This window comes from Notolepis coatsorum, assembly GCF_963971535.1.
Source record: "Notolepis coatsorum genome assembly, chromosome: 9".
Taxonomy (NCBI): domain Eukaryota; kingdom Metazoa; phylum Chordata; class Actinopteri; order Aulopiformes; family Paralepididae; genus Notolepis; species Notolepis coatsorum.
Window position 1 is genome coordinate 96,001,917 of NC_140173.1, and position 25,983 is coordinate 96,027,899.

The 25,983-nt window shown below is 41.5% G+C and overlaps 1 protein-coding gene across 1 annotated transcript in view; it reads left to right on the forward strand.

Moving 5' to 3' along the window:
• Nucleotides 1-25,629, forward strand: part of mcm8 (minichromosome maintenance 8 homologous recombination repair factor) — a gene marked incomplete at its 5' end in the record, with an annotated part of 69,671 nt that extends 44,042 nt beyond the window's left edge. Inside the window, 10 exons of the mRNA XM_084321939.1 lie at nt 2,695-2,725; nt 3,393-3,530; nt 6,196-6,256; nt 7,298-7,378; nt 10,679-10,874; nt 12,994-13,210; nt 15,198-15,407; nt 15,495-15,571; nt 17,423-17,612; nt 20,365-25,629. Coding sequence (XP_084178065.1) covers nt 2,695-2,725; nt 3,393-3,530; nt 6,196-6,256; nt 7,298-7,378; nt 10,679-10,874; nt 12,994-13,210; nt 15,198-15,407; nt 15,495-15,571; nt 17,423-17,612; nt 20,365-20,457 — 1,294 coding nt within the window. The 3' untranslated portion in view covers nt 20,458-25,629. The remainder of the gene's footprint in view (nt 1-2,694; nt 2,726-3,392; nt 3,531-6,195; nt 6,257-7,297; nt 7,379-10,678; nt 10,875-12,993; nt 13,211-15,197; nt 15,408-15,494; nt 15,572-17,422; nt 17,613-20,364) is intronic.
• Between the last annotated feature and the right edge of the window lie 354 nt (nt 25,630-25,983).

Sequence of the window (25,983 nt, forward strand, 5' to 3'; positions counted from 1 at the left end):
GTTTCTACTGTTTCATTAAGGATGTCACCCCTCTCCCTCGCTCTGTGGCGCTATCAGCTTGTTCCAGATCGGAATGTCAACATTCGGCCCTGCTAAACATTCTGCTGGCATACTGCCTCTGAACCGCTTCTTCTATCACCGTCTTCTAAGCCAAGCACATTTCGACCTCTCTGACCTGGCACCTTTAGATGCTACCATCTCCCCCCAATCTATACATCACATACATTGAATAAACCCCGTTTTCTCTCACTATATATGATCATAACTACAGTAAGATGCTAGTATCACTATATATGATCATAACTACAGTTAGATGCTAGTATCACTATATATGATCATAACTACAGTAAGATGCTAGTATCACTATATATGATCATAACTACAGTAAGATGCTAGTATCACTATATATGATCATAACTACAGTAAGATGCTAGTATCACTATATATGATCATAACTCAAGTAAGATGCTAGTATCACTATATATGATCATAACTACAGTAAGATGCTAGTATCACTATATATGATCATAACTACAGTAAGATGCTAGTATCACTATATATGATCATAACTCAAGTAAGATTCTAGTATCACTATATATATGATCATAACTACAGTAAGATGCTAGTATCACTATGATCATAACTACAGTAAGATGCTAGTATCACTATATAATATTATTAAAACTACAGTAATATGCTAGTATCACTATATATGATCAAAACTACAGTAAGCTGCTAGTATCACTATATATTAAAACTACAGTAATATGCTAGTATAAAATGGACGAACTCCGTGGCTGGTTGCGGGAAACAAGGACTTCCACTCCACAGGTGTTGTTTACTGTGAAAAAAGAAAAGAAAATGCATACACTGTATTGCTGCAACAATTACATGTGTTTTACACAAATGGCTCAATAAAGGAATCTGAATCTGAATCTGAATCACTATATTATCAAAACTACAGTAAGATGCTAGTATCACTATTATCAAAACTACAGTAAGATGCTAGTATATTTGTATCTTGTATGCCATAAATGTCTGGATGTAACAGTACTGTATATCGGTATGTCGTGTATGTCATAAATGTTATGACATACACTGATGTAAACAAGACGAAAGTCTTTTTCTGGTCTGAATCCCCTTAACAATTGTGTGTATTGAGCTGTACTGTATTGTACCCATTCTACAATCTGTCAATCAAGATTCAAGATTGTTCATCGTCATGTGCACAGTTAAACAGACAGTTTGCCATACAATGAAAATTTTACTTTGCTAGTCCGCCCTTCACACAAAATCACACAATACTTAACTTAAACATATTTAAATACAAGCGAGTGCTAGAAAAATAAGGTAAAAAATAGATAAATATAATATATACAAAGTAGGGCTGGGCGATTCTTGCTAAAATGTGAATCACGATTTTTCTCTAAGAATTGAGATCACGATTCTCACACGATTCTTATTTTTTCAATAAAAGAATTTATTGCACTCTTTCTTAACACATCCAGCACCAAAAACGCTGTCCAGCGTTATTGCCCGCCATGCGTTGACCGCCAACATCGCTGTACAACATCGCTGTACTGCAACGCCTCAATACTGCCGCCTGGTGGATGGTCGGGCGAGTTACACACTCAAAAACCGGAAAGTATTATCGGTGCGTTGAGGAAATTCCTCCGGCAGTCACATCTCGCTACGGGACTACAGACAAACAATATAGTGCATATGGATCGCTGCCATAACGCAATAATCGATATGATTTCGGCGTTTATTGCGCCATACAAACCGGAAATGGATCTAGGTGATCGCCGTCGAATAATTGGGATCTTTCTCCGCCAGTTTCATCGGCACACGGTAAGAGAACAGTAACGTTATTTTCAACCCGATTGTGCGTTTCTTTGTTTGCAAACAGTCTGATCAATATATCAACCCATACTACATAAAGCCGTTACTGACGATCAAGGAATTATAGACGACCCCCGCCCCCCCTTTCCTCCACGCATGATGAAGCATAATGTATACCGATCATATACATTTGAATTTTTTTAATATAGCGTGTATAGGAAAGAAAAGGCAATCGATAATCTATCATATGCGTTTGGGCCTATAACTAGTGTTTTTGGAATTACAGCAGAAAAGCTTATAAACATACTTATATTCAAGACGGTATTAACACAACAATGTATGAATGAAAAAATATAACATTCCCACATCCGGAACGATAGATAATCAATGTTGAATGGGCCATAGTAATGTCAATATAGCAATACAATTTAAAAAGTTATAGCCCTGCAAAGAAGGTAAACATCTCCATAGGCTTTTAACGGTGGCAGACTGGCTATATTGATGGATATAACCCATGGCGGACAATGTGTTAATATGTTCCTCAAGGTCTTTGGTGCTTTTCCACTGCATGGTACATACTCGACTCGACTCTACTCTACTCAGCCTTTTCGGTTTTCCATTGCCGAAATTAATTAAGATTACAAATTAATCTCCAGGTTCCCAGTTTTCAGATGATGTCACCACTTCTACAGTATGTGGCATCTACTGTTGACCTGCTATTTCCCCCTAAAGACCCCCTGCCCCCCCTAAAAAAAATACAAGAAATGGGTCTATGTGGGTCTCAGAGGATTATCACAATATCATTATCATAACATAATCATATCTACATCATCTCCTCCTGTCCTTTCTCAGTTCTCTGTGTCCTGCCATCTACGGCCATCTGGTGAGTCGGATTACACATTATAGATTACAGATTATACTTCATAGACTACAGATTACACATTATCCTTTATAGATTACACATACTTTACAGATTATACTTCATAGATTACACATTATACTTTATAGATTACAGATTACACATTATACTTTATAGATTACATTATACTTTATAGATTACACTTTATAGATTACACATTATACTTTATAGATTACACATACTTTAGGGATTACATATTACACATTATACTTTATTGATTAGAAATGGGATTTAGATGACAGATTTAGATGGTAAAAGTGGAATTACACAATTCAGATTACAGATACGATTACTGAACCCGGATAGGAGGGAGACAGACATAACTGTGTGTGTGTGTGTGTGTGTGTGTGTGTGTGTGTGTGTGTGTGTGTGTGTGTGTGTGTGTGTGTGTGTGTGTGTGTGTGTGTGTGTGTGTGTGTGTGTGTGTGTGTGTGTGTGTGTGTGTGTGTGTGTGTGTGTGTGTGTGTGTGTGTGTGTGTGTGTGTGTGTGTGTGTGTGTGTGTGTGTGTGTGTGTGTGTGTGTGTGTGTGTGTGTGTGTGTGTGTGTGTGTGTGTGTGTGTGTGTGTGTGTGTGTGTGTGTGTGTGTGTGTGTGTGTGTGTGTGTGTGTGTGTGTGTGTGTGTGTGTGTAGCTGGTGAAAGCAGGCCTGTCACTGTGTCTGTTTGGAGGGCGACAGAGGCAGACAGACAGGAGCAGTCTGTCAATCAGAGCAGACCCTCACATTCTGGTGGTAGGCGACCCTGGCCTGGGCAAGAGCCAGATGCTTCAGGTAAACACACTACTGCTACTACATTTACATTTAGTCATTTAGCTAACGCTTTTATCAAGTCAGCAGGAAGGGTACAACTCTTACAGCTGAGTAACAATGTTCATCAAACTGCTACTACTACTATTACTACTACTCTACTACTACTATAATGAAATAAATTAAAGGAACATAATTGTGATTATTTGTTGAGTGAAGGACAGAAGCCAGGCTCATTAAGCAGAAAATAACGCTTCAGACTACATTACATCCAATTTACCTACATCTTTTTAACCCTTTCACTACCACTCTACCAAAGGGTTAACCCTTTCACTGTGACACTACAGAAGGATAACCCTTTCACTGCCACATGACAAAGGGTTAACCCTTTCACTACCACACCAGTTTGAACAAGCTGACTCTAGAGCTATGTGGCAGGGGCTCAAAACGATGACAGACTACAAAGGCGCCTCCCTCAAACTGAACAGTGACATCTCCTTAGCAAATGACCTCAATACCTTCTATGCGAGGTTTGATGCTGGTAATAACAACACCAGCCCACAAGCCACGGCAATGGGGGGGGGGGGGGGGTCGGCTGCTGATGGAGACGCAGTGTTCAGGGTAACAGAGCATGAGGTGAGGCGGACCTTTAAAAAAGTGAATATCAGGAAGGCAGCAGGTCCGGACGGCATCCCCGGCCGCGTCCTAAAAGTCTGTGCCGACCAACTGGCCCCAGTATTCACTGACATATTTAACCTGTCCTTAGAACAGGCTGTCATCCCCACCTGCCTGAAGAAGTCCACTATTATCCCTGTACCCAAAAAATCCAAGCCTGCTTGCCTCAACGACTACCGCCCTGTAGCTCTCACCTCCATAGCCATGAAGTGCTTTGAGAAGCTAGTAAAGGGCTACATCTGCTCCTCCCTCCCCATCAACATGGACCCTCTGCAATTTGCATACCGCCCCAACAGGTCCACGGAGAACGCCATAGCCCATGTGCTGCACACAGCAGCATCACACCTGGACAAGAGGCAGGGGAACTATGTGAGAATGCTATTCATCGACTACAGCTCTGCATTCAATACCATAGTCCCCTCCATACTCATAGCCAAGCTCAGGGACCTGGGCTTGAACTATGACCTCTGCCAGTGGGTCTTGGACTTCCTGACTGGCAGACCCCAGGTGGTGAGAGCAGGCAACTGCACCTCCTCATCCATCACCCTCAACATAGGGGCCCCCCAGGGCTGTGTTCTGAGTCCCCTCCTCTACTCCCTGTACACACACGACTGTGTGGCTCAGCGGAGTAGCAATACAATCATCAAATTTGCTGACGACACAGTGGTGGTGGGCCTGATCTCTGCCAACGACGAGAGGGCCTACCTGGAAGAGGTCAAGGTCCTGGCGGGATGGTGCCAGGAAAACAGCCTCTCCCTGAACGTCAGCAAAACAAAGGAGATGATTGTGGACTTCAGGAGGTCGGGGGTCAAGGACTACAGCCCCCTCAGCATCGACGGGGCACCGGTTGAGAGAGTCAACAGCTTTAAGTACCTCGGAGCCTACATATCCGAGGACTTGACATGGACCACACACATTGACAGTGTTGTGAAGAAGGCACGACAACGCCTCTACTTCCTCAGGCGCCTAAGGAAGTTCCAAGTCAGTCAGAAGATCCTTAAGAACTTCTACTCATGTACAATAGAGAGCATCTTGACTGGCAACATCCCCTCCTGGTTTGGGAATAGCACTGCACAAGACCGAAGCAGACTACAAAGAGTGACACGTTCAGCCGAACGCACAATTGGAGGGGGGCTCCCCACCCTCCAGAACATTTACAACAAGCGTTGCAAGGGCAAGGCTAAGAGAATCATTAAAGACTCCAGTCACCCGAACAACTGCCTCTTTGAACTGCTGCGGTCAGGCAAGCGATACCGGAGTCTCAAGGCGAGCACAGAAAGACTCAGAAGAAGCTTCTATCCCCAGGCCATCAGGCTGCTAAACGAACAATGAACACTACACAACAACAACCACCAAACGCACATAGCACACACATCCACACGCACACACTCACTTTAAACAAACACACTGTAGCACCCACTCCACACACTTTATAGCACACACCCACTTTAAACAAACACACTGTAGCACCCACTCCCCACACTTTATATTTATTGATGAAGGATTGCACTACAACTCGTACACCTTACTGTAAATTGTACCTAAATTGTACCTCATCCCATTTCTGCTTTGCACTATATAGTACTGTACATTAGTACACTGCATAGTATTGTATATTATATGGTAACTCAGAATATTGTACATATGTCTATACTGTGACCTCATTTTCTTCTTCTAAATTCTATGTTATTTGATACTATCTTGTCTAGCACAGTCTCTGGAGCGTAACAGTAAGAAGCATTTTGTATGAAAGTATTCTGTACTTCTGTATGACAACTATTAAAGAAACTTGAAACTTGAAACACTACAGGAGGGTAACCCTTTCACTACCACACTACAGACGGTTAACAGGGATATTCAAACATTGATATGCCCACCTATCCTCACCTGTACTATGCCTGTAAATGCCTATCTCTACTTTCAACCATGTTCAACCTCTAGGATATTTAACCCATTGTATGTAGAATTTGATTGATGGTTTCAAACAAAACGGTGTGTGTGTGTATGTGTGTAGGCTGTGTGTAATGTGGCTCCCAGAGGGATCTATGTGTGTGGCAACAGCACCACCACCTCAGGTAAATCATTATTTTTAATACATGTAAAATATTATTTATTAATTAATACAATTAATTCATTCAAATGTATGAAACAACACAAGATACTTGTGCCCTAATGTTAAGGATAAGCGCTCAATGAATTACTATTAATCAGCAAACCCTGCACACATACCAGAGACCCAGGCTCAGAATAATATAATATCTATGTGTCTAGGACTAACGGTCAGTCTGTCCAGAGACCCAGGCTCAGAATAATATAAGGGGTGCACGATATTGATTTTTTTACCCTGATATCGATACCGATAACTTTATGCTCCTCAAGGTCAATACCGATAACCGATATATATATATATTTATTGTATTATAATTTTTTTTTTTTATGTATTTAAAAAAAGTTTTAAATGTAGTTTTGACCTAACCAGATTTATCATGACATGAGCGTTACTACTATGAACAAAACAAAGCCAAGAGAACAGTTTTGACTCTTCAAATAAAGTGACTATATTTATTTTTCCAAATAAATATAATTTGAGTCAATCACAAAATTCACAATCCGTCAATGTCATTAACAATGTGTTTCCCTGAACAATGAGTGAACTAAAAACCAACAGGTATTGTGCTTTGTCAGTAGGGATGGGTACCGTTCACATTTGAACCGATACGGTACCGGTACCTGTGAATCGATACCGGTACCCAACGGTACCTTTTTTCGGTACTTTAGTCTCAAAAAAAAAAAAATCCAAACTTCAAATAACCAAATTTTCGACAGTTTTCGGCTTGCCATTGCCCCGACTGCTTTGTTGTTGAATCAAGTCAAATCCTAAGTAAGCATATATTGTGCGTGTGAACGTTGACACGGAAAAAAAAAGTGTAAAAAAAGTGTAAAAAAGAAATTATTCTCGGAGCTATCAATACTTTTAGCGGGATGACGTCATAATTGCTGATATCGGCCCGATAATTATTGACCCGATAATTATCGTGCATCCCTATGTGTCTAGGACTAACGGTCAGTCTGTCCATAGACCCAGGCTCAGAATAATATAATATCTATGTGTCTAGGACTAACAGTCAGTCTGTCCAGAGACCCAGGCTCAGGGGACTACGCTTTGGAGGCTGGAGCCTTGGTCCTGGCTGATCAAGGTGCGTGTGTGTGTGTGTGTGTGTGTATGAGTATGAGTTTGATAAACTGTGTGTGTAGGGGTGTGCTGTATAGATGAGTTTGATAAACTGTGTGTGTAGGGGTGTGCTGTGCTGTATAGATGAGTTTGATAAACTGTGTGTGTGTGTGTGTGTGTAGGGGTGTGCTGTATAGATGAGTTTGATAAACTGTGTGTGTGTAGGGGTGTGCTGTATAGATTAGTTTGATAAACTGTGTGTGTGTGTAGGGGTGTGCTGTATAGATGAGTTTGATAAACTGTGTGTGTAGGGGTGTGCTGTATAGATTAGTTTGATAAACTGTGTGTGTGTAGGGGTGTGCTGTATAGATGAGTTTGATAAACTGTGTATGTGTGTAGGGGTGTGCTGTATAGATGAGTTTGATAAACTGTGTGTGTAGGGGTGTGCTGTATAGATGAGTTTGATAAACTGTGTGTGTGTGTGTAGGGCAGGGTTTCCGTTGTCCGGTAATTACCGGTTTTTGACCGGCAAAATCTGTTGAAGTCCGACATATTTAAATCTCTCCGGTCATAATGTCCAGTGAAAATAATTCCCTCTAAGCACAATTTGAATTGTATTAAAATAGTTACATTTGTTTCATTGTTGCTTCACCAAGCAGGTCTAATAATGACAACGATGTGTGTTCTATTATGATATGTGTGTAGTGTTCTGATAACGACTATTGGTGAAGCGATGTCGAGATTCATTTGTTTTGGCAGCGGGAGCTAGATTTGCGAGAAGCATGCAACTGCAGAGCCGCAGAGCTGACAGTTGTGCACGCACAGTGCAATACTCCAATTCAGCCATTGGCAATTCAGCTGTTGGGTGGGTGGCGCTGTTGAGCGGGCCTGTGACCGGACCTGAAAGCGCCGCTGGTTCTGCGGCTCTGCAGTTGCATACTATTTGTATGTTCTTCGTTGGGACTGGGAGGTGGAGATATAATAGTCATCACGCAACGTTTATATTTCACGATAATTAATACAAATGTCCAATATAACGGAATTCGTTAGCTCATAAAAATGTGATTATAACACACTGCTGTATTTAATGTCGGGCCGACTGCCCAGAGACACCTATTTGATTTAAAGTCAGCAGCAGCACGGAGTCTCTGGACTTATTTGATTTGGAATATAATGACTGTATATGCAAAAGTAGCCTAGTTTTAAGTAAAAAATATTATAAATCTACATGCCTTGAGGATGTCATTCTTTATATAGCCTGCCTATCAATTGTTTTTAAGCTCAATAAACTCTGACCGGAATTGATCCCATTTGTCCGGTAGATTGAAATCTTGCAGGACACGGAGACCGGCAACAATTTTTTCTAACGGAAACCCTGGTGTAGGGGTGTGCTGTATAGATGAGTTTGATAAACTGTGTGTGTAGGGGTGTGCTGTGCTGTATAGATGAGTTTGATAAACTGTGTGTGTGTGTGTGTGTGTGTGTGTGTGTGTAGGGGTGTGCTGTATAGATGAGTTTGATAAACTGTGTGTGTGTGTAGGGGTGTGCTGTATAGATGAGTTTGATAAACTGTGTGTGTGTAGGGGTGTGCTGTATAGATGAGTTTGATAAACTGTGTGTGTAGGGGTGTGCTGTATAGATGAGTTTGATAAACTGTGTGTGTGTGTAGGGGTGTGCTGTATAGATGAGTTTGATAAACTGTGTGTGTGTAGGGGTGTGCTGTATAGATGATGTAACTGAGGGGTACAATTTGGTATCATTAAACCACTACTGCGTTATGTACATTACTACTGGCCATACAGTACACATGTATATGTGATGAACACCCCCACAATAACACGGCTTAACAAGAAAGTACTGTTTGTAATATTTATTAGAAGAGCACCAAGATTATCTTACATTTATTAAGAATGAGAGTTGCGCTTGTAAGGCGAAGAATGTACATGAATAGGTCAAGAGCGTAAGTCCATGAGCATATTACGAAGGGGATAATTAATACCACCTGTAGCATAAGAATTATATAAGGCACACTCGTAGGTCAGCTGGAGATACTAAGGGGGTTCCCTCCGGTTGTAAGCCAGCAGGGGAGAGGAACGTTCGAATGCAAAAGTCCGGATCAACGAGGAATCAATAAGCTCCAGCTACGGGAGGCGGTACATATACTCCCTCGATCGGCAGACGAAAGCAGCAGCTATAATCCAAGTATGCGTGCAGCATGGATGAAAGCCAGCCAGCCTCTTCCTAGAGACGGGCTCGAGTGATGCTCCTCACGGGTAAATCCCACACAGCAGCGGGGTAGACGGTTCTCTGCTCCAGCAACCACGGTACCAAAATCAATATAATCCAGCCGGAAAAGGCTCTGCATTCACCGGTGTAGATTCTCCTGTGCACGGTACTTCACATTAACTAGGTCGAACTTGACGTTATTTCACTAAGCTCTGACACTTTTACTATCCTATTCGCACACGGTTCTAAGTGCTCTATTTAGACGCAAGGTTGCTCACTTCACTTGGTCGTTGACTCGTGATGAAGGCTTCAACTTGTTGGGTTAACTCGTTTGAGGGTAACTAAGACTAAGTGCTTCTGTATCCACCTGCGACGTATTTATATACGTAAGATGAATAATCTAGTGCCAACCTCATTTCTGTCTCGTATTCCTGCGCAAACCTGGGCATGTTGAGACATGTCTTAGCGGTGACTTTGAACTAGACATTGGGGGTATGGCCGTGGCGCCTAGGGGGGTCGCTGTCCAATAGGAGAACGAATATTATGGTCTGGCCTGTACCTAGGTAAAGGGATATTCCGTGTATATGTACAAAGAATATACAAGGGATATCAAACGATATACAAATATTATACAATATATCTCAAGTAATAAATATATATATTCGGTTTAATCTGACCCTTTGTAACAGATGAGTTTGATAAACTGTAGGGGTGTGCTGTATAGATGAGTTTGATAAACTGTGTGTGTGTAGGGGTGTGCTATATAGATGAGTTTGATCAACTGTGTGTGTAGGGGTGTGCTGTATAGATGAGTTTGATAAACTGTGTGTGTGTGTAGGGGTGTGCTGTATAGATGAGTTTGATAAACTGTGTGTGTGTGTGTGTGTGTGTGTGTGTGTGTGTGTAGGGGTGTGCTGTATAGATGAGTTTGATAAACTGTGTGTGTGTGTGTGTGTAGGGGTGTGCTGTATAGATGAGTTTGATAAACTGTGTGTGTAGGGGTGTGCTGTATAGATGAGTTTGATAAACTGTGTGTAGGGGTGTGCTGTAATAGATGAGTTTGATAAACTGTGTGTGTGTGTGTGTGTGTACTGTGTAGGGGTGTGCTGTATAGATGAGTTTGATAAGCTGGGGACTCAGCAGCAGGCTCTACTGGAGGCGATGGAGCAGCAGTCAGTCAGTCTGGCGAAGGCCGGCATCGTGTCCTCGCTCCCCGCCAGGACGTCCGTCATCGCTGCTGCCAACCCCACCGGAGGCCACTACAACAGAGCCAAGACCGTCTCCGAGAACCTCAAGTAAGTAAGACAGACAGACGGGCTGGATGACACATCTACAGTTAAAGGGGCACTTCACCGCACTTCAACAAAGCCGATTTACAAAGCCGATTTATTTTGCACATAATCTCACACATTATCCAAGGCTCTAAAATATTTTGCACACATTCATTTAGTTTGAGAGTTCACAAGTTTGAATATATCCTCCTGTGATGTCATCAGAGGACACTGAATCCTTGTGTTGTTTTTAATTACAGCTCAATGAAATTATGTAATGAAATGATGATTCCCTATTGCAATCATTATATCAAAATGTTTTCATCTACATCAATGTATGCAAAACAGTTTAGAGCCTTGGGATATGTGTGGGATTATGTGCAAAATAAATTGTTGTTTTTTGTTAAAGTACCCCTATAAAGGCTTGAATTACCTTGTGACTGAAAAACAATAAACCTACAAGCCCTGAGGAGGCTGAAACCGGCTAGAACTTAATTGACGTGTCTGTGGCTTGTGTAGGCTACTCGTCTGATCAAAACATAGAGGCTCTAAACACAAGGTAAGCCACCTACTGGTGAGCAAAGGGAACTGCTGCCATGAACCCAACTTGGCAGGCACAATGCATATAATGGCAGAAATCAAAACAAATACATAAAATATAACATATGGCACTTTACCAGTAAATTGGCTCTTACAGCCCCTTTAAATACCAAATAGACAATCGTGCCATTAAACTGCGGCAAAGGATTGGCTTCCTGTACAGGAACAGAACCAGCTTCCTGATGATCAGCATAAAGAGGGACGTTGAAGCAGTTTTTCTGTATATCACTCTGCCCATAAGGTTGGGTGGTCCTCCCGTAAAACCCAAAGTATTAGTATCACTTGGTCAGTTTCAAACCCAAGATATTAGTCAAGTCACATCAAGAGTTTTATTTGTCACGGCATACAAGTATACAGTGAAATGCGGGGGGTCTTGCCCGCAACGATTGTGCAATAATACAATAATGCCATAATACAATAATAAGAATCCAATAGGATGAGAATAAGACATTGTGCAATAATACAAGTAATAAGAATAAAGACATATCAGGTATATGTACATAAAGTTTACAAAAAGCATGGTAGACATGCTGAGGTCCTGCGATAGTGCAATACACTGTTAGCTACGGATGAGGCACTGGGTCTTATGTACACTACTATACAATGCTATACTATACAATCTACAGTTATACTATGTGGCTAGCTTGCTATCCATCTGTTTACTATACATGATTAGTATCACTTGGTCAGTTTAAATCCTTAATCACCAACCATTTCACCCCAGTCTGCAGTTGTTTTTTAATTGTTTTATTAATTGACCTTTTTTGTTTTTATTTTTATATTTATTGTGTGCTGTATTCAGTATCATTATAAATGAGTTTGCTCAATTATCTTTTTTCGAGATTAAATAAATATTGAATGAATAGATACTATAGATAGATAGATAGATAGATAGATATTGATAGATAGATAGATATTGATAGATAGATAGTTAGTTAAGTTACATAGACAGATAAATGGGTAGGTAGGTAGGTAGGTAGATAGACAGGTAGATAGTTACATAGATCAGATAAATGGGTAGGTAGGTAGGTAGGTAGATAGACAGGTAGATAGTTACATAGATCAGATAGACGCACAGACAGACTGAGATCAGACTGGTATGTGTAAATCAGGTACAGTATATGTCAATTCAATTCCATTCAAACCTTTATTTATTCTCGAAAGGACAATTGAGGTCAAGCTCATTTTCAATGTCGTCGAGACTTACAGACATTTCAATGCATACATTTTTTACAATATAATAATAATACATATTAATAACTATCTATATAGTATAGCACTTTTCATACATGGACCGCAGTCCAGAGTGCCCCACAGCAATTAGTATAAAATGAACGTAGGCATAAAATCTGCATATAATTGACAGAATAAAAAACAATGCATGAATTGCAGACATAAGAATAGGTATAAAAGACAAAAAAAATTACGAAACAGCCAGTCCCCCAAACACCCCACACATCAATCCCCACCACATCCCCATCCAAGACACACACCCCGATAAAGCATGTCATCGGCAAACCGTGTGTGTGTGTGTGTGTGTCAGGATGGGCTCTGCCTTGCTCTCTCGGTTCGACATCGTCTTCCTGCTGTTGGACGTCCCTGAGGAGTCGCATGATCGTCGCCTGTCAGAGCACGTCATGGCAACCAGGGCAGGAAGAGGCGGAGTCAGCAGTATCATGGTTACCAGGGCCAACGATAGCCAATCAGAGAGCTCACTGCTGCTGGAACCCTCAGACACACCCCTGTCTGAACGCCTCCAGGTCAGATACGCACGCACACGCACACCAATTCATACTACCAAACAATGCCAAAGGCCTAAGCTAAATGTTTGGTAGTATGACCACATGTGGGGACCAGGGCTAAACCAATTAAGACGGGCAAGTCAGGCAACCATTATAGGGCATGGGATAGCCCCATGACGTGTGTATTATAGTTGTATGTGTAATGTGTGTGTGTATTATAGTTGTGTATGTGTAATGTGTGTGTATTATAGTTGTGTATGTGTAATGGGTGTGTATTATAGTTGTATGTGTAATGCGTGTATTATAGTTGTATGTGTAATGTGTGTATTATAGTAAAGAAAGCGAAGCAGCGCCTCTACCACCTGAGACAGTTAAGGAAGTTCAGAGTATCGGGGAAGATACTCCAGTCCTTCTACTCAGGAGCTGTAGAGAGCATCTTGACCGGAAACATCACTGCCTGGTATGGGAACAGCACGGCACAGGACAAGAAGGCCCTACAGAGAGTGGTGCGCTCAGCCGAGCGTACCACGGGTATTGCGCTACCTCCCCTGCAGGCTCTATACAACAAGAGGTGCAAATCCAGAGCCTGCAGGATAATGAAAGACCCCCACCACCCCAATAACAGCCTGTTCCAGCTGCTGAGGTCAGGCAGACGCCTGCGAACTCCAGCTACTAGGACGGAGAGGCTTAGGCTAAGCTTCTTCCCCCAGGCCATCAGAGCCTTGAACAATGAACATTGAGAGACACAGAAACTGAACTATCCACACACAAGCACATACACGACACGCACGCTGAGCACGCTCACACACTAGCAGCCACTTTAACACTCATGCCGCACACACGCACACTTATGGCCAGAGGAAAGGCCACTTAAAGTAGTATAACATCAGGAACAGTGTATTGCACTACTAAAGCTACCTAGCATGTCCTATATGCTCTGTAAATACTAATGTACAGATACCGAGATGGCACACCATGTACCTGTTTATTGCACTGTTTTATTCGATTCTATTAATATGTTGTACCACTGTATTTTATTGGATTCTATTATATGTTGTACCACTGTATTGCACATCGTCGCGGGCAAGACCAGCCGCATTTCATTGTATACCTGTATGCCGTGACAATTAAAACTCTTGACTTGACTTGACTTATAGTTGTGTATGTGTAATGGGTGTATATTATAGTTGTGTATGTGTAATGTGTGTGTATTATAGTTGTGTACGTGTAATGTGTGTATTATAGTTGTATGTGTAATGTGTGTATTATAGTTGTGTACGTGTAATGTGTGTGTATTATAGTTGTGTAAGTGTAATGTGTGTGTATTATAGTTGTGTATGTGTAATGTGTGTGTATTATAGTTGTGTACGTGTAATGTGTGTATTATAGTTGTATGTGTGTATTATAGTTGTGTAATGTGTGTGTATTATAGTTGTGTACGTGTAATTTGTATGTGTAATGTGTGTGTATTATAGTTGTGTACGTGTAATGTGTGTATTATAGTCCTGTATAGACCACTGCACTTCCGCGTTACATTGAGCTCATGGAGGAGATTGCGGGGGAGCAAATGAATGAATGTGGATGAGAGCCTTGATGTAAGTGGTTGCAGCTACGGCTGTGTGGGTGCTAGAGACATGATCGAATAGACTTTTATGTACCGGAGTCTCCTGAACACGGCGCGACCAAATCGATCGGAACTTAATCAGCCTAGCTAAAGTCCCTTTTTCAGCACCTACTCCCCGTACACATGCGCAGATTGCTAAAGGATTCTGAAGGCGCGCGAAGCCGCGTTGGAATGTTTCATCAGAGGGCGGGAGCATTCCAACGTAGCTGCAACTACTTACATCAAGGCTGTCATCCACATTCATTCATTTGCTCCCCCCGCAATCTCCTCCATGATTTCAGAATCCCGGAAGTGTTGCGGTGGTCTATGTAATGTGTGTGTATTATAGTTGTGTACGTGTAATGTGTGTGTATTATAGATGTGTGTGTGTGTGTGTCTCAGGTCCCAGCCGGGGACACATTGGACGCTGTCCCCGCTTGTCTGTTGAGGAAGTACATCAGCTACGCCCGACAGTTCGTCCACCCGTCTCTGTCTCCGGATGCGGCTCAGACGCTGCAGGACTTCTACCTGACGCTGCGCTCCAACGCCCACTCTGCTGACGCCACGCCCATCACCACCAGACAGCTGGAGTCCCTGGTCAGACTGACTGAGGTTAGTGTCCGTCTGTCTGTCTGTCTGTCTCTGGCTGTCTTGTCTATCTTCTGGTGCCAATACCGACGTGTGTGTGTGTGTGTGTAGGCTCGGGCCAGGTTGGAGTTGAGGGAAGTCGCTACCAGGAGCGACGCTGAAGATGTGGTGGAGATCATGAAACACAGGTGACATCACTATGACATCATCACTAACCTACCAACATGACATCATCACTATGACATCATCGCTAACCTACCAGCATGACGTCATCGCTAACCTACCAGCATGACATCATCACTAACCTACCAGCATGACATCATCATATAACAGCAGGGCCCTATTTCCCGTACCTGGTTCAACTAAGTCGATCAAAAGTCCCATTATCCAGATTCAATTAACCCGATGTTTGAATCCAGGCTTTCCCTGTTCCTCGAAGGTGGATTCAGTCTCGTTAATTCGAACCAGACTTGATACTCTGGATAATTGCACGCGGCCGCCTCACCTGAAAAGACAGCAGGTGTAGATCGCAGAAATCCTGATTTTCCAACGGCATTGATTGATTTATTGATTGATTTAAAACTTTATTAACAAGATTGCAGAATGGGTACAATACAGTACGGCTCAATAGCCTCGCAGAGAAGTTAAATGCATAATCTATAGGCTAATTTTAAGTCCCTCATTACCCCAATCAATCTGATTATATTTCTTTAAATGTGCCTGCTGGCAGTAGGCTTAATGGAATGAATAATCAAATGAGATCTTGCTAGCGAAAATAATTAGTTCAACTCTTTCAGAATAAGGATAAAACAAGCCCAAATAGTATATCTAATTGATACGAATTATATTATGAGGATATCTGTACTGTATGTGCTTAGGTATTATGTACTATATAAATACATGGTTCCCAAAGAGAGGCTTGGAGGGAGGCTTGCAGTTACACTATTAATCAGGTTTTAATCTGTTTGACATCATCCATACATGCATTGAATTGATTAACCTTTGGTTTATACCAGTGACACCTCATGTTCATCATCAGATAACAGTGCTTGAAAAGATAAATGCATTTTCTCAAAGTCAAAGGCTCATTCAATTTATCAAGTCACATCACGTCATCAAATCCATCAAACAGCGCATCTCCTCATATTTTAAACCCAGTTACAATATCACTAACGCGTGACTGTCACAGTGACAGTGATACAATTAAACAATCCACAGATTCAGATTCCTCATAATTCATATCCACAATCCACGCATAGACGCTTCAATGTATGCTTGAAATACACAGCGAAGAATATTAAACTAATCGGAGCCAAACGCCCGATAGGTTTCATTCATTAAAAATATCCCTGCGGGATTCACATTTGCAATGTGCCTCCATTAAAAAAACCACATGCAGTGTATCGCGACTCCGAGCGCCGTATCCGTATAAATATGATGTGCATTATTTAGGACAAAGTAAATCTATAGGCTGAATGTGATTTATTATCAGCATCTTAGGTATATTATTTTACATTTCAAAAGCCCCCTCTAGAAGAACGAAGCACAAAAACATAATTCAGAATGGTATAATGGGATCTAGACTGTGAGAATTATTTCAGGAAGCGAGCTGCATTTCTTTGCGAGGGTGTGGCCATGCAGGTTATCCAGCTAACTGAACTAAACTCTGCCTTCGACCAGGTTCAAACTTTCTGATCTGTTGCCATAGCGACTTAGACAATCCGACGTCGGGGAACGGAAATGTCTGGCTTAAGTCAAGCTATGCTGAAAATTATCCGGCTAACTCAGTTAGCCAGGTACGAGGAACAGGGCCCTGATAAGGTTACTACACAGAGCTCAGAGTTCAAACAAACTAACATGACCTCAGAATGGCAGATACCTTTATTTCATTAAAGACTTTAACAGGAAGAGTCGCGTTTAACGATAAGCTCTGGTTCTGGTTCTGAATCCAGCTGGAATTCAACTCAGAATGAAGCTCAGAATCTGTGTGTGTGTTTGTGTGTGTGTGTGTGTGTGTGTGTGTACACGTGTGCATGCAGTCTGGCAGATACCTATTCAGATGGTCTTGGCGGTCTGGACTTCGAGCGTTCACAGTTAGGGGCGGGTATGAGTCAGCGCAGCACTGCTAAACGATTGATCAACGCGCTGCACACGCATGCCCAGAGGACCAATGAGAAGCTGTTTGACCTGCAGCAGCTGAGAGCACTGGCCCAGAGGCTGAACATACAGGTAACACAGACACACACCAGGGCTTGAGATGTCATTTGGGACATCCTGTATTATCATTTGGGACAGCGTCAGGACGACAAGAGAACAGGCTTTGTGGTGGTAAACCTGTTGACCTGCCAGCAGTTAGACCATTAACACATTTCCTGTTTCATTTGAACTGCAATTGGTCAAAAACACCCTCATTTGACAAAAATACCTGTCCCAGAATTTCGACAGAATTTCCAATATTCTAATTGTCATAGTGGAGGGAACATGTGTAACACAAGAACACAGAGTAAGCATGCCCTCTAGTGGTTGGCCAGAGGTACAACATGAACCAGTGAAAGTTTGTTACGGCCCCGGCAGACCAGACGCGATTCAAGGCGGACAGACGGACGGGCGACCGCCGCTTCACTTCCGCTCCCATGTTAACGGACGTAGCTGTGCACACTGACCGCAAGCGGGCGCGCGCCTTGCTGTTTGTTTGTCTATCTGTCTATATATCTGGTTGCCTGTCTGTTTGTCTGTCTATATATTTGGTTGCCTGTCTGTCTGTCTGTCTGTCTGTCTGTTTGTCTGTCTATATATCTGGTTGCCTGTCTGTCTGTCTGGTCTGTTTGTCTATCTGTCTGTATATCTGGTTGCCTGTCTGTCTGTCTGTTTGTTCAGCCAAACCATTGATAATGTAGTTTTATAGTGGCGTAGGAATCCGTCTGAAGAACTATATCTATAACTATATACTGATATCAAATAATAACCTACAGGGCGGCTAGGTGGTGCAGTGGGAAAGGCACTCACCACCAATTCTGGAGACGCTGGGTTCGAGCCCAGCTCTCCACATTGTTTTCAGTTTGGCTGGTCGTCCGTACTAATACAATTGGCAGTATTAGGGGGAGGGAAAACTGAGGGGTGGGGATCGGACGTTGTGGACAGCGACTCCTACAGGTCGGTTGGTGCGCCTGCACAGTAGAATCAAGAAGCGATGGGGGCGGCGCCCCTCCAAAGCGCAGACCCCTGACGCTGAAAGATCGCGCCGCGCAGGTGAAAAGATGCGACGGCTGCTACCTCGAGTATCGGAGGGGACTCGTGCTATGTATGGCTTCGTCCACATTGCAGCCGGCTTGTGGGAGGCAAGAAACAGCGTTTGAGACAGGGGAGGGTTGAATTGGACGATACAAAATTGGGATGGGAGAAAAATAGAAAAGAGAAAAAGTGGATAAAAAATATATATATAATAACCTACAATGTTGCATAATAATAATAATAATAATAATAATAGCAGGATATAGCAGTCAATCCACCTTGTCACCTATATAACCTACTTCTAAATACTTCTGGAAATGATCCCTGCACATACTGTAAGACTAATTATCTATGACCACAATCACAGGAATTCACTACAGTATCATATCAGTCCAAATCTGGATAACTTTTATTTATTTATTTATTTTGGTCATGGCCTACTGGCCTTTTTTTTTTATTATTATAAATAAATAATAATAATTAAAAATAGCCTGTATTCTATAGGCATGTTGTGTAGGCCCTATTCAAAAATCACAACAACCCCCCCCCCCCCCCCCCCCCCCCATGCCTGGCCTGACACGTGAAAGTCCAATAGTTGTGAGAAGTAAACATAGAAATACCCGAAAGAGAGAGAGAATGAATGAATGAATGAATGAAAACTTTATTTAACAGATTGCAGAATGGGTACAATACAGTACGGCTCAATACACACAATTGTTAAGGGGATGCAGACCAGAGAAAGACTTTTGTTTTCATCAGGGTCCCCCATTTTCAATTCATAGTGACATTTATGACATACACAACATACATGACATTTATGGCATAGGGACATACATGACATACAGGTATTTAGTACTGTTACATTTGTGACATATACGATATTCAAATATACAGTACTGTTACCCATAGATCCTGACAGAGTATATACATATGATGGGGAGGGGACTGTACATTAGGAGAGAGAGAGATCGTGCTGCTGCTGGGAATTCCTTTGGTTCTATGGAGGGCTCGCGCTGCAGTCTGTCGTCCGCGCGCTCTGAAGTCTGAGTAGGTGTGCCAGGCCAGGCACGCGATCTCGCACGGAACCCGCGCACGTCTGGTCTGTCCGGGGCGCTAGAAAACCTAAAGAAACGGAAAGAAGTGGTTGAATTGAATCATCCCTCCCCTAGAGGCTAATTAAGGTATAACTCCAGGCTTCAATTAAGCCACAACAAACTATAATAGCCACAACACACCCTCAAGACCCCTACGCTCTGCATCTTCTGGCCGCCTCAGACCTACTCCTATCCAAGCTCCGGGAGGGTCATCAAAGAGAAGTCGCCTATTCTCAGTCCTTGCCCCACAATGGTGGAATGAACTACCCACCCCAGTTAGGACAGCCGAATCACGTCCAATCTTTCGCCGTCGACTAAAGACGCACTTCTTCAACCATTATCTGAATAAAAAAAAAAAAAAAAAAAAAAAACAATAAAAAAATCTAACCCTAACTAACCGTACTGTCATGCACTTGTCCTAATAAACTAACCTACACTGTAGCACTCAACACTTTGATGAACATTGTTGCTCAGCTGATAGAGTTGTGCCCTTCCTGATGGCTTGTCGTACAGAACTTGTAAGTCGCTTTGGATAAAAGCGTCAGCTAAATGACTAAATGTAAATGTAAATGTAAACTACATGTGACAGCCCTGAATGGACAGAGCTAGCTAATACTGACAGTTATTTCACTCACGTCTCTGTCTGTCTATTCCAGGTCCTGGACTTTGAAGGTCTGATCAGCTCTCTGAATGAGCAGGGCTTCCTGTTGAAGAGAGGAAATAAACTCTACCAACTACAGACCGTCTAACAACAGACACAGTACACACCATCCCCCAGACCCCCACTAAAGCTCATCCGCCATTTTCTGAAATGTAACCAACAGAACAGACTATTATTAACACTTTCAGTGCCGGCCTCCGATTCCTATTTACCCCCTTGAATGCCACCACCCACTTCAATGATGGAGCTCTCATATTTGCTTAAATTATGGCTATGTGTCTAATGTGGCCGTCGCTTATTGTTTGCAGTCAACGTTGTCGAAACGGATTGTTTTTTAATCTGTTCATTTCCGTTTCATACCATTTTGAAAAACGCTTGTTTCTTGAAACTTCCAGAAGATTTCAGAAGATTCTGTGATAAACGCCCTTTACTGGAATACACAAAACACGTTGTCATTTTTCGGCCTATTTATGAATCGTTTTCAAATAAACGCTAGATTATTGATAGTATATGTGTACTTATGCACGCTATAGAAGCGGGCTGAAAAATCGATTCTCTTATTTCCTGATCGCACACACACACACACACACATGGCACACGCTGATATATAGGTGAAAATAGCTCCGATTATCCCAATACTGGTAAAATAGATTCCTTACCTCAGATCAGATGTTCTCCAAAAAGATTATTCCAATTCCTGATCGCCATTCCAAATATCGATCGCGTTTATTGATCCAACCCTGGGTACTGGAAATATATATTCCACGCTATTCTGACTGTCCACAATGAGTCCGATCGGCTCGGGTTACTTGCCTGAGAAGTAAAATGGGGATTCCGGATTTTTCTTTTCTCATCCATTTTCATTGAGTCCATTCCAATGCATGCATTACCATCCGGGAGACGATAGGTGGCGGTATTTTCCCTATTCGAGTTCAGACAGATCCCCACTGGTAACGTGAGGCTAGATTGATGAAATATGAATGGAAATCACTAATAAAAAAAATAACTATTAAAAACGAGATATCTCGTCGGTTGGCATGAACTAACGAGATATCTTGTCGCTGGCACTCAAAGTGTTAATGGGGAAGTGTTTCTTAAAGGAACAGACCAACATTACCGTCTTCTCCAGAGTCGGACAAGAAGATGGATACCAATTTCCTCTCTGTGCGTTCAGTAGGGCTGGGCGATAAAACGATAATGATAATTATCGCGATATATTTTAATAATAGATAATTAATCGATAATACAAATAATATCGATAATAATTTTTTTTAAATATTATTATTTCTTATATATTTTTTTACCTGCAACAGGGCAGCTTTAAAACAGTGGACAGACTTGTCTTTCTTGCCTGCAACTTAAAGTAATGGCTTTGCTTGTCCAACAATACTGACCAAATTGAGATTTATTTTTCTCTTGTCCATTTATTTAGTTTCCTTACTAATTTAAAATACAGTTTGAAACCGTCTGTACACAGTTGGCTATGTGAGCTAGTCTCCAGTCGCGAGTCACGGTGCATGTGTGGTTTGTCCACCAAAAGTTAGAAAAGAAACTAGCAGAGCCAGAACTGTTCAACTGCCCTGGAGCCACAGCCACCTTATTTTGGTAATTTCGCTTCCAAACCAGCTGCAGCCTGAGAACTGGAGTGTGAGGGGCTGTAACACTAAAGATGGTGGCAACGACAAAGAATTGCTGCAAAATGAACATACATTTGTTGTTTAAATAATCATAAAAAAAAATTAATACTAATAAAAATATCGATATTGAACGATATGAAAAATGTTAGTGATATATCGTGATAACATTTTTGGCCATATCGCCCGGCTGCAAGCTAGCCTAGCTTAGCACAAATGAGCGGATAGGGACCACCACTAGCCTAGCTTAAAACTCCAGGAGGCTAGTTGGTCCATCCAGAGAGGAAATTGGTATCTATCTTCTTGTCTGACTCTGTAGAAGACGGTAAGTACATTTCCTATAATGTTGGCGTGTTCCTTTTAAGTGTGTTAAGGTATATTTCTATCCATATGTATATATAATTAGTTACATATACACTTGTAATCGCGATCGCCGATGGGATCATTGGAATTATTATTTTTGGATTACCTTCTGGCTAAGGTAAGGACCCCCTATGTCTATTTTACCGAATGTGAAACATGGTTATGTAACGATCACAGTTGCTTACTGTACCGGTCATAAGCGAGGCTAACGATCGGATTCTCGGGTAAGACTACCCCCCCATGATGATTTTGTGAAGGTACATAATGTAGCTACATGTTATATACCTTTTTGATTTGGGGGTTCAGGGAATCAACCAGAACGATTCAGGCTTATTGCACATAAAGCGTCCTATCTTGCGATCTATGGAAAAAGACTGGATTCTTTCGGAAATGGGCGATGTTCAGCGTGTAATAAACTACAGTGTAGAAACTAACGGCTTTTTACATATTGTACTGCAAATAGTGTGTCAAATGAGCCATACCATTTTCCCCATAGCTATAATATAGAATATACAAATAGCTCCGCAAAGATCATGAAATATCGCGAAAACAGTCACGAAAAGCTGGCCTACTGACCGCAGGATGCGCGGCCAGCGTGGCAGTCAATGAGTTAAGGCAGGAAGTAGGCCTACTTATTTCAACTACCTTTAACTTCTTCTGCCGGTGCGGTCCGCACGGGCCGCAATCTCTCCACACTGTCTGACAAAATTATCATTTTATTTTTCAAACGTATTCAAGTATAAATATAACCATGTCACAACAGCAGTTATAATGTATATCATCAATACGTTAGTTTACCAATAGGTTAAAGTGTTATTAGTGCGATTTTAGTATTCTTTTGTGTTTTGATCACGAAAGCCGGCCATTTTGAAAAAGCTACCATCGGTAATTGTAGTAATTTTGATTGATTTTGAAGAGGACATCCAGAGCTTTCAATGAGCGTTGGAATAAAAAAATACACTTAAAATACACTTCCCAAAGGTAAATTTTTTAAATATCTCTTATTACTGGATAATATACCACAAAACTGAACGTTATTGGCATATATTGGAGCGCAGTTAGTTTGTCTCCCCTATTGAGCATTTAGCAACAATCGGATTTGAAATCAGTTTCAAAATGGCTGAACTCTTGCAAGAATAAGAAACCTACTGTACATACAGTAGATTTCATTCTCTGTTCTTCATGCATGCCTGGTGATACTAAATCCAAATTGAACTCCCCCATTTGAAAGATAAGATTTGGCACAATCCATAAATGTGCAAATTGGCTATAATAAGGTCATTTAAAGGCCTGCTATTCTATATTCTATAATAATATTTCAAATTGCATTGGTCCGGATGGGAGAATTCAGTACTGTATCTACAAAACCTTTGTTTAATCATCTTTCCTTTATTCATTTCCTTAGATTTTTTGTACACATGATCTCAAGAAGGTTCGCAAGCTCAGTGGCAGTTCTTCATGTCTGGTCATTTTTAGCATGGTGTTATTCACTGTCAAAGATGCAAAGAAAAATCATAATTCATACTCTTTGTTTCATCACAATTTAAGCAAGCCTAGTAATACACACTATTTCTTACACTGGGAATACATTCACTGAGGTCCATAGATATCCCTAGATACCAAGAACATGCAAATGGACCTTGTAGAAGTAGGCGGATTTTCAGAAAATAGGGCTCGGGCTTAACTCATTCAGCGCCAGAGGGCGCTGTGTACTGTGTGGTTGAAAGGCCAACGCTTTAAAGTATAGAAATACGTGGCGGTGTTTGCAGGGCTATAACTATTATATATTATAGCTATGGATACAATACTATTGCCCATTTGACATCGAGTATCTATCGTTCAACATGTGAAAAAGAAATCATTTTTTCATCCATACATTCCCATTTTATACCGTGGTGAATATAAGTATGGTTTTAGGGTAATTCATTTCATGGGTTAGTTAGTGTAAGTGATCTATTCTAGGAAGAAGTCTTTATTTGTCATGCAGATGAACACACACATGTGAGATGGGCGACACACATGAACACACATACACAGGAACACACATGCATTGGGTTGCTGATGAAATGCCTCTCTGTGCTTGGCCCATCCTTCACTTTAATAGATCTTGTCAAACATCAGCAGCACCCCCAAGCATTAGTATCCTGGAGAAAATTAGAAGAAAACATAGTAGCCCCACATAGACTGAAGGACATAGCATACACTAAACTACCAATCAAGTACTGTGAACGAAAATTTGGACCCATAATTACTCATGCGATCCGGATATGGCGTGAATCACAAAAAAAATATCCTAACCCACAAAAATGGCACAATCATACTCCCTTATTCAATAACAATGCACTCTTAATTGGAAAACAACCTATAAGATTCCCTATATGGGAAGAGCAAGGCATACACTCATTAGGGGATGTTTTTAACAAACAGGGTTTTTGTAGTGATAAAGAAATACGCAAACAATTTAATCTCACCAAGTCCACATGGCTTTTTTACAAACAGTTAGAGCTATGTTTGAAGTCTCACGGTGTTCCATTAGACAGACCAATTGAACACCACAGATACCACAAATTCTTCTACGAAAGAGAGACATCGAGAGGTTTTGTTTCAGAATTTTATCATCAATTACTAACGTCCTCGTATGAAACCCTCCAACTAGACTCTGTCTGGAGGAGGGATATACCAGACCTGGAAAATGACTTTGATTGGCAAGGAGCCTGGGCAAATGTCCGACTTACATCAAGGAACCCGGATCATCAACAAATCAATCTTAACTATATTCACAGGACATACTTGACTCCTATAAGACTGTGCCGAATGGGGCTTAAACAAGACTCCAAATGCTCCCAATGTACAAATGGGGACGAAGGGACATTTATGCACATGTATTGGGACTGCTCACCAGTTAAGGCATTCTGGAAAGATGTGACCCAACAAATATCAAAACTAGTATCTTGGAATATACCTGTACACCCCTCGGTATTACTATTGAATGATGTTTTTGAGTTTGCAGTGAATCCACAGCTAAAGAGATTGGTTTTATCGGGTATCACAGTAGCTAAAAAGCTGATCGCATCACGCTGGTTTCAACCGGAAAAGATTTGCCGTAAAGTTTGGTCTCTTACATATCTCGATGTAATTTACCAAGAAATATCTACAGCAAGAATTCTGGGTCTCAATGAATCCAAAATGTTAATGTGGTTAGAAGTGGTGGAGAGAATAAAAGCTAGCTTATAATGGTAGTGTCTGGTTAGGTGAGAGGGATAGTGGAGGTACTTCTCAATGTGGGGTCCGGGAGGGGGGGGTTCGAGCTGGAGCATATGTGTGTAGGATGTTTTTTTAGATAACAGGTATTAGGGGTATATCTTATATAAGACAACTAACTAAAATGTGATCTCATTGGATGTGCCCTGACAATTAATGCTTGTATATCTTATCGTGTGTTGTCATGTTTGTTTATATGTTTGTTTAAAAAATAATAAAAAAATAAAATACAAACAAAAAACATCAGCAGTCTTACCTATGTGAGGTAATCTACAAGTAAACTAGTGACCACTGCAGTCAAGTAAACTAGTGACCACTGCTGTCAAGTAAGCTAGTGACCACTGCTGTCAAGTAAG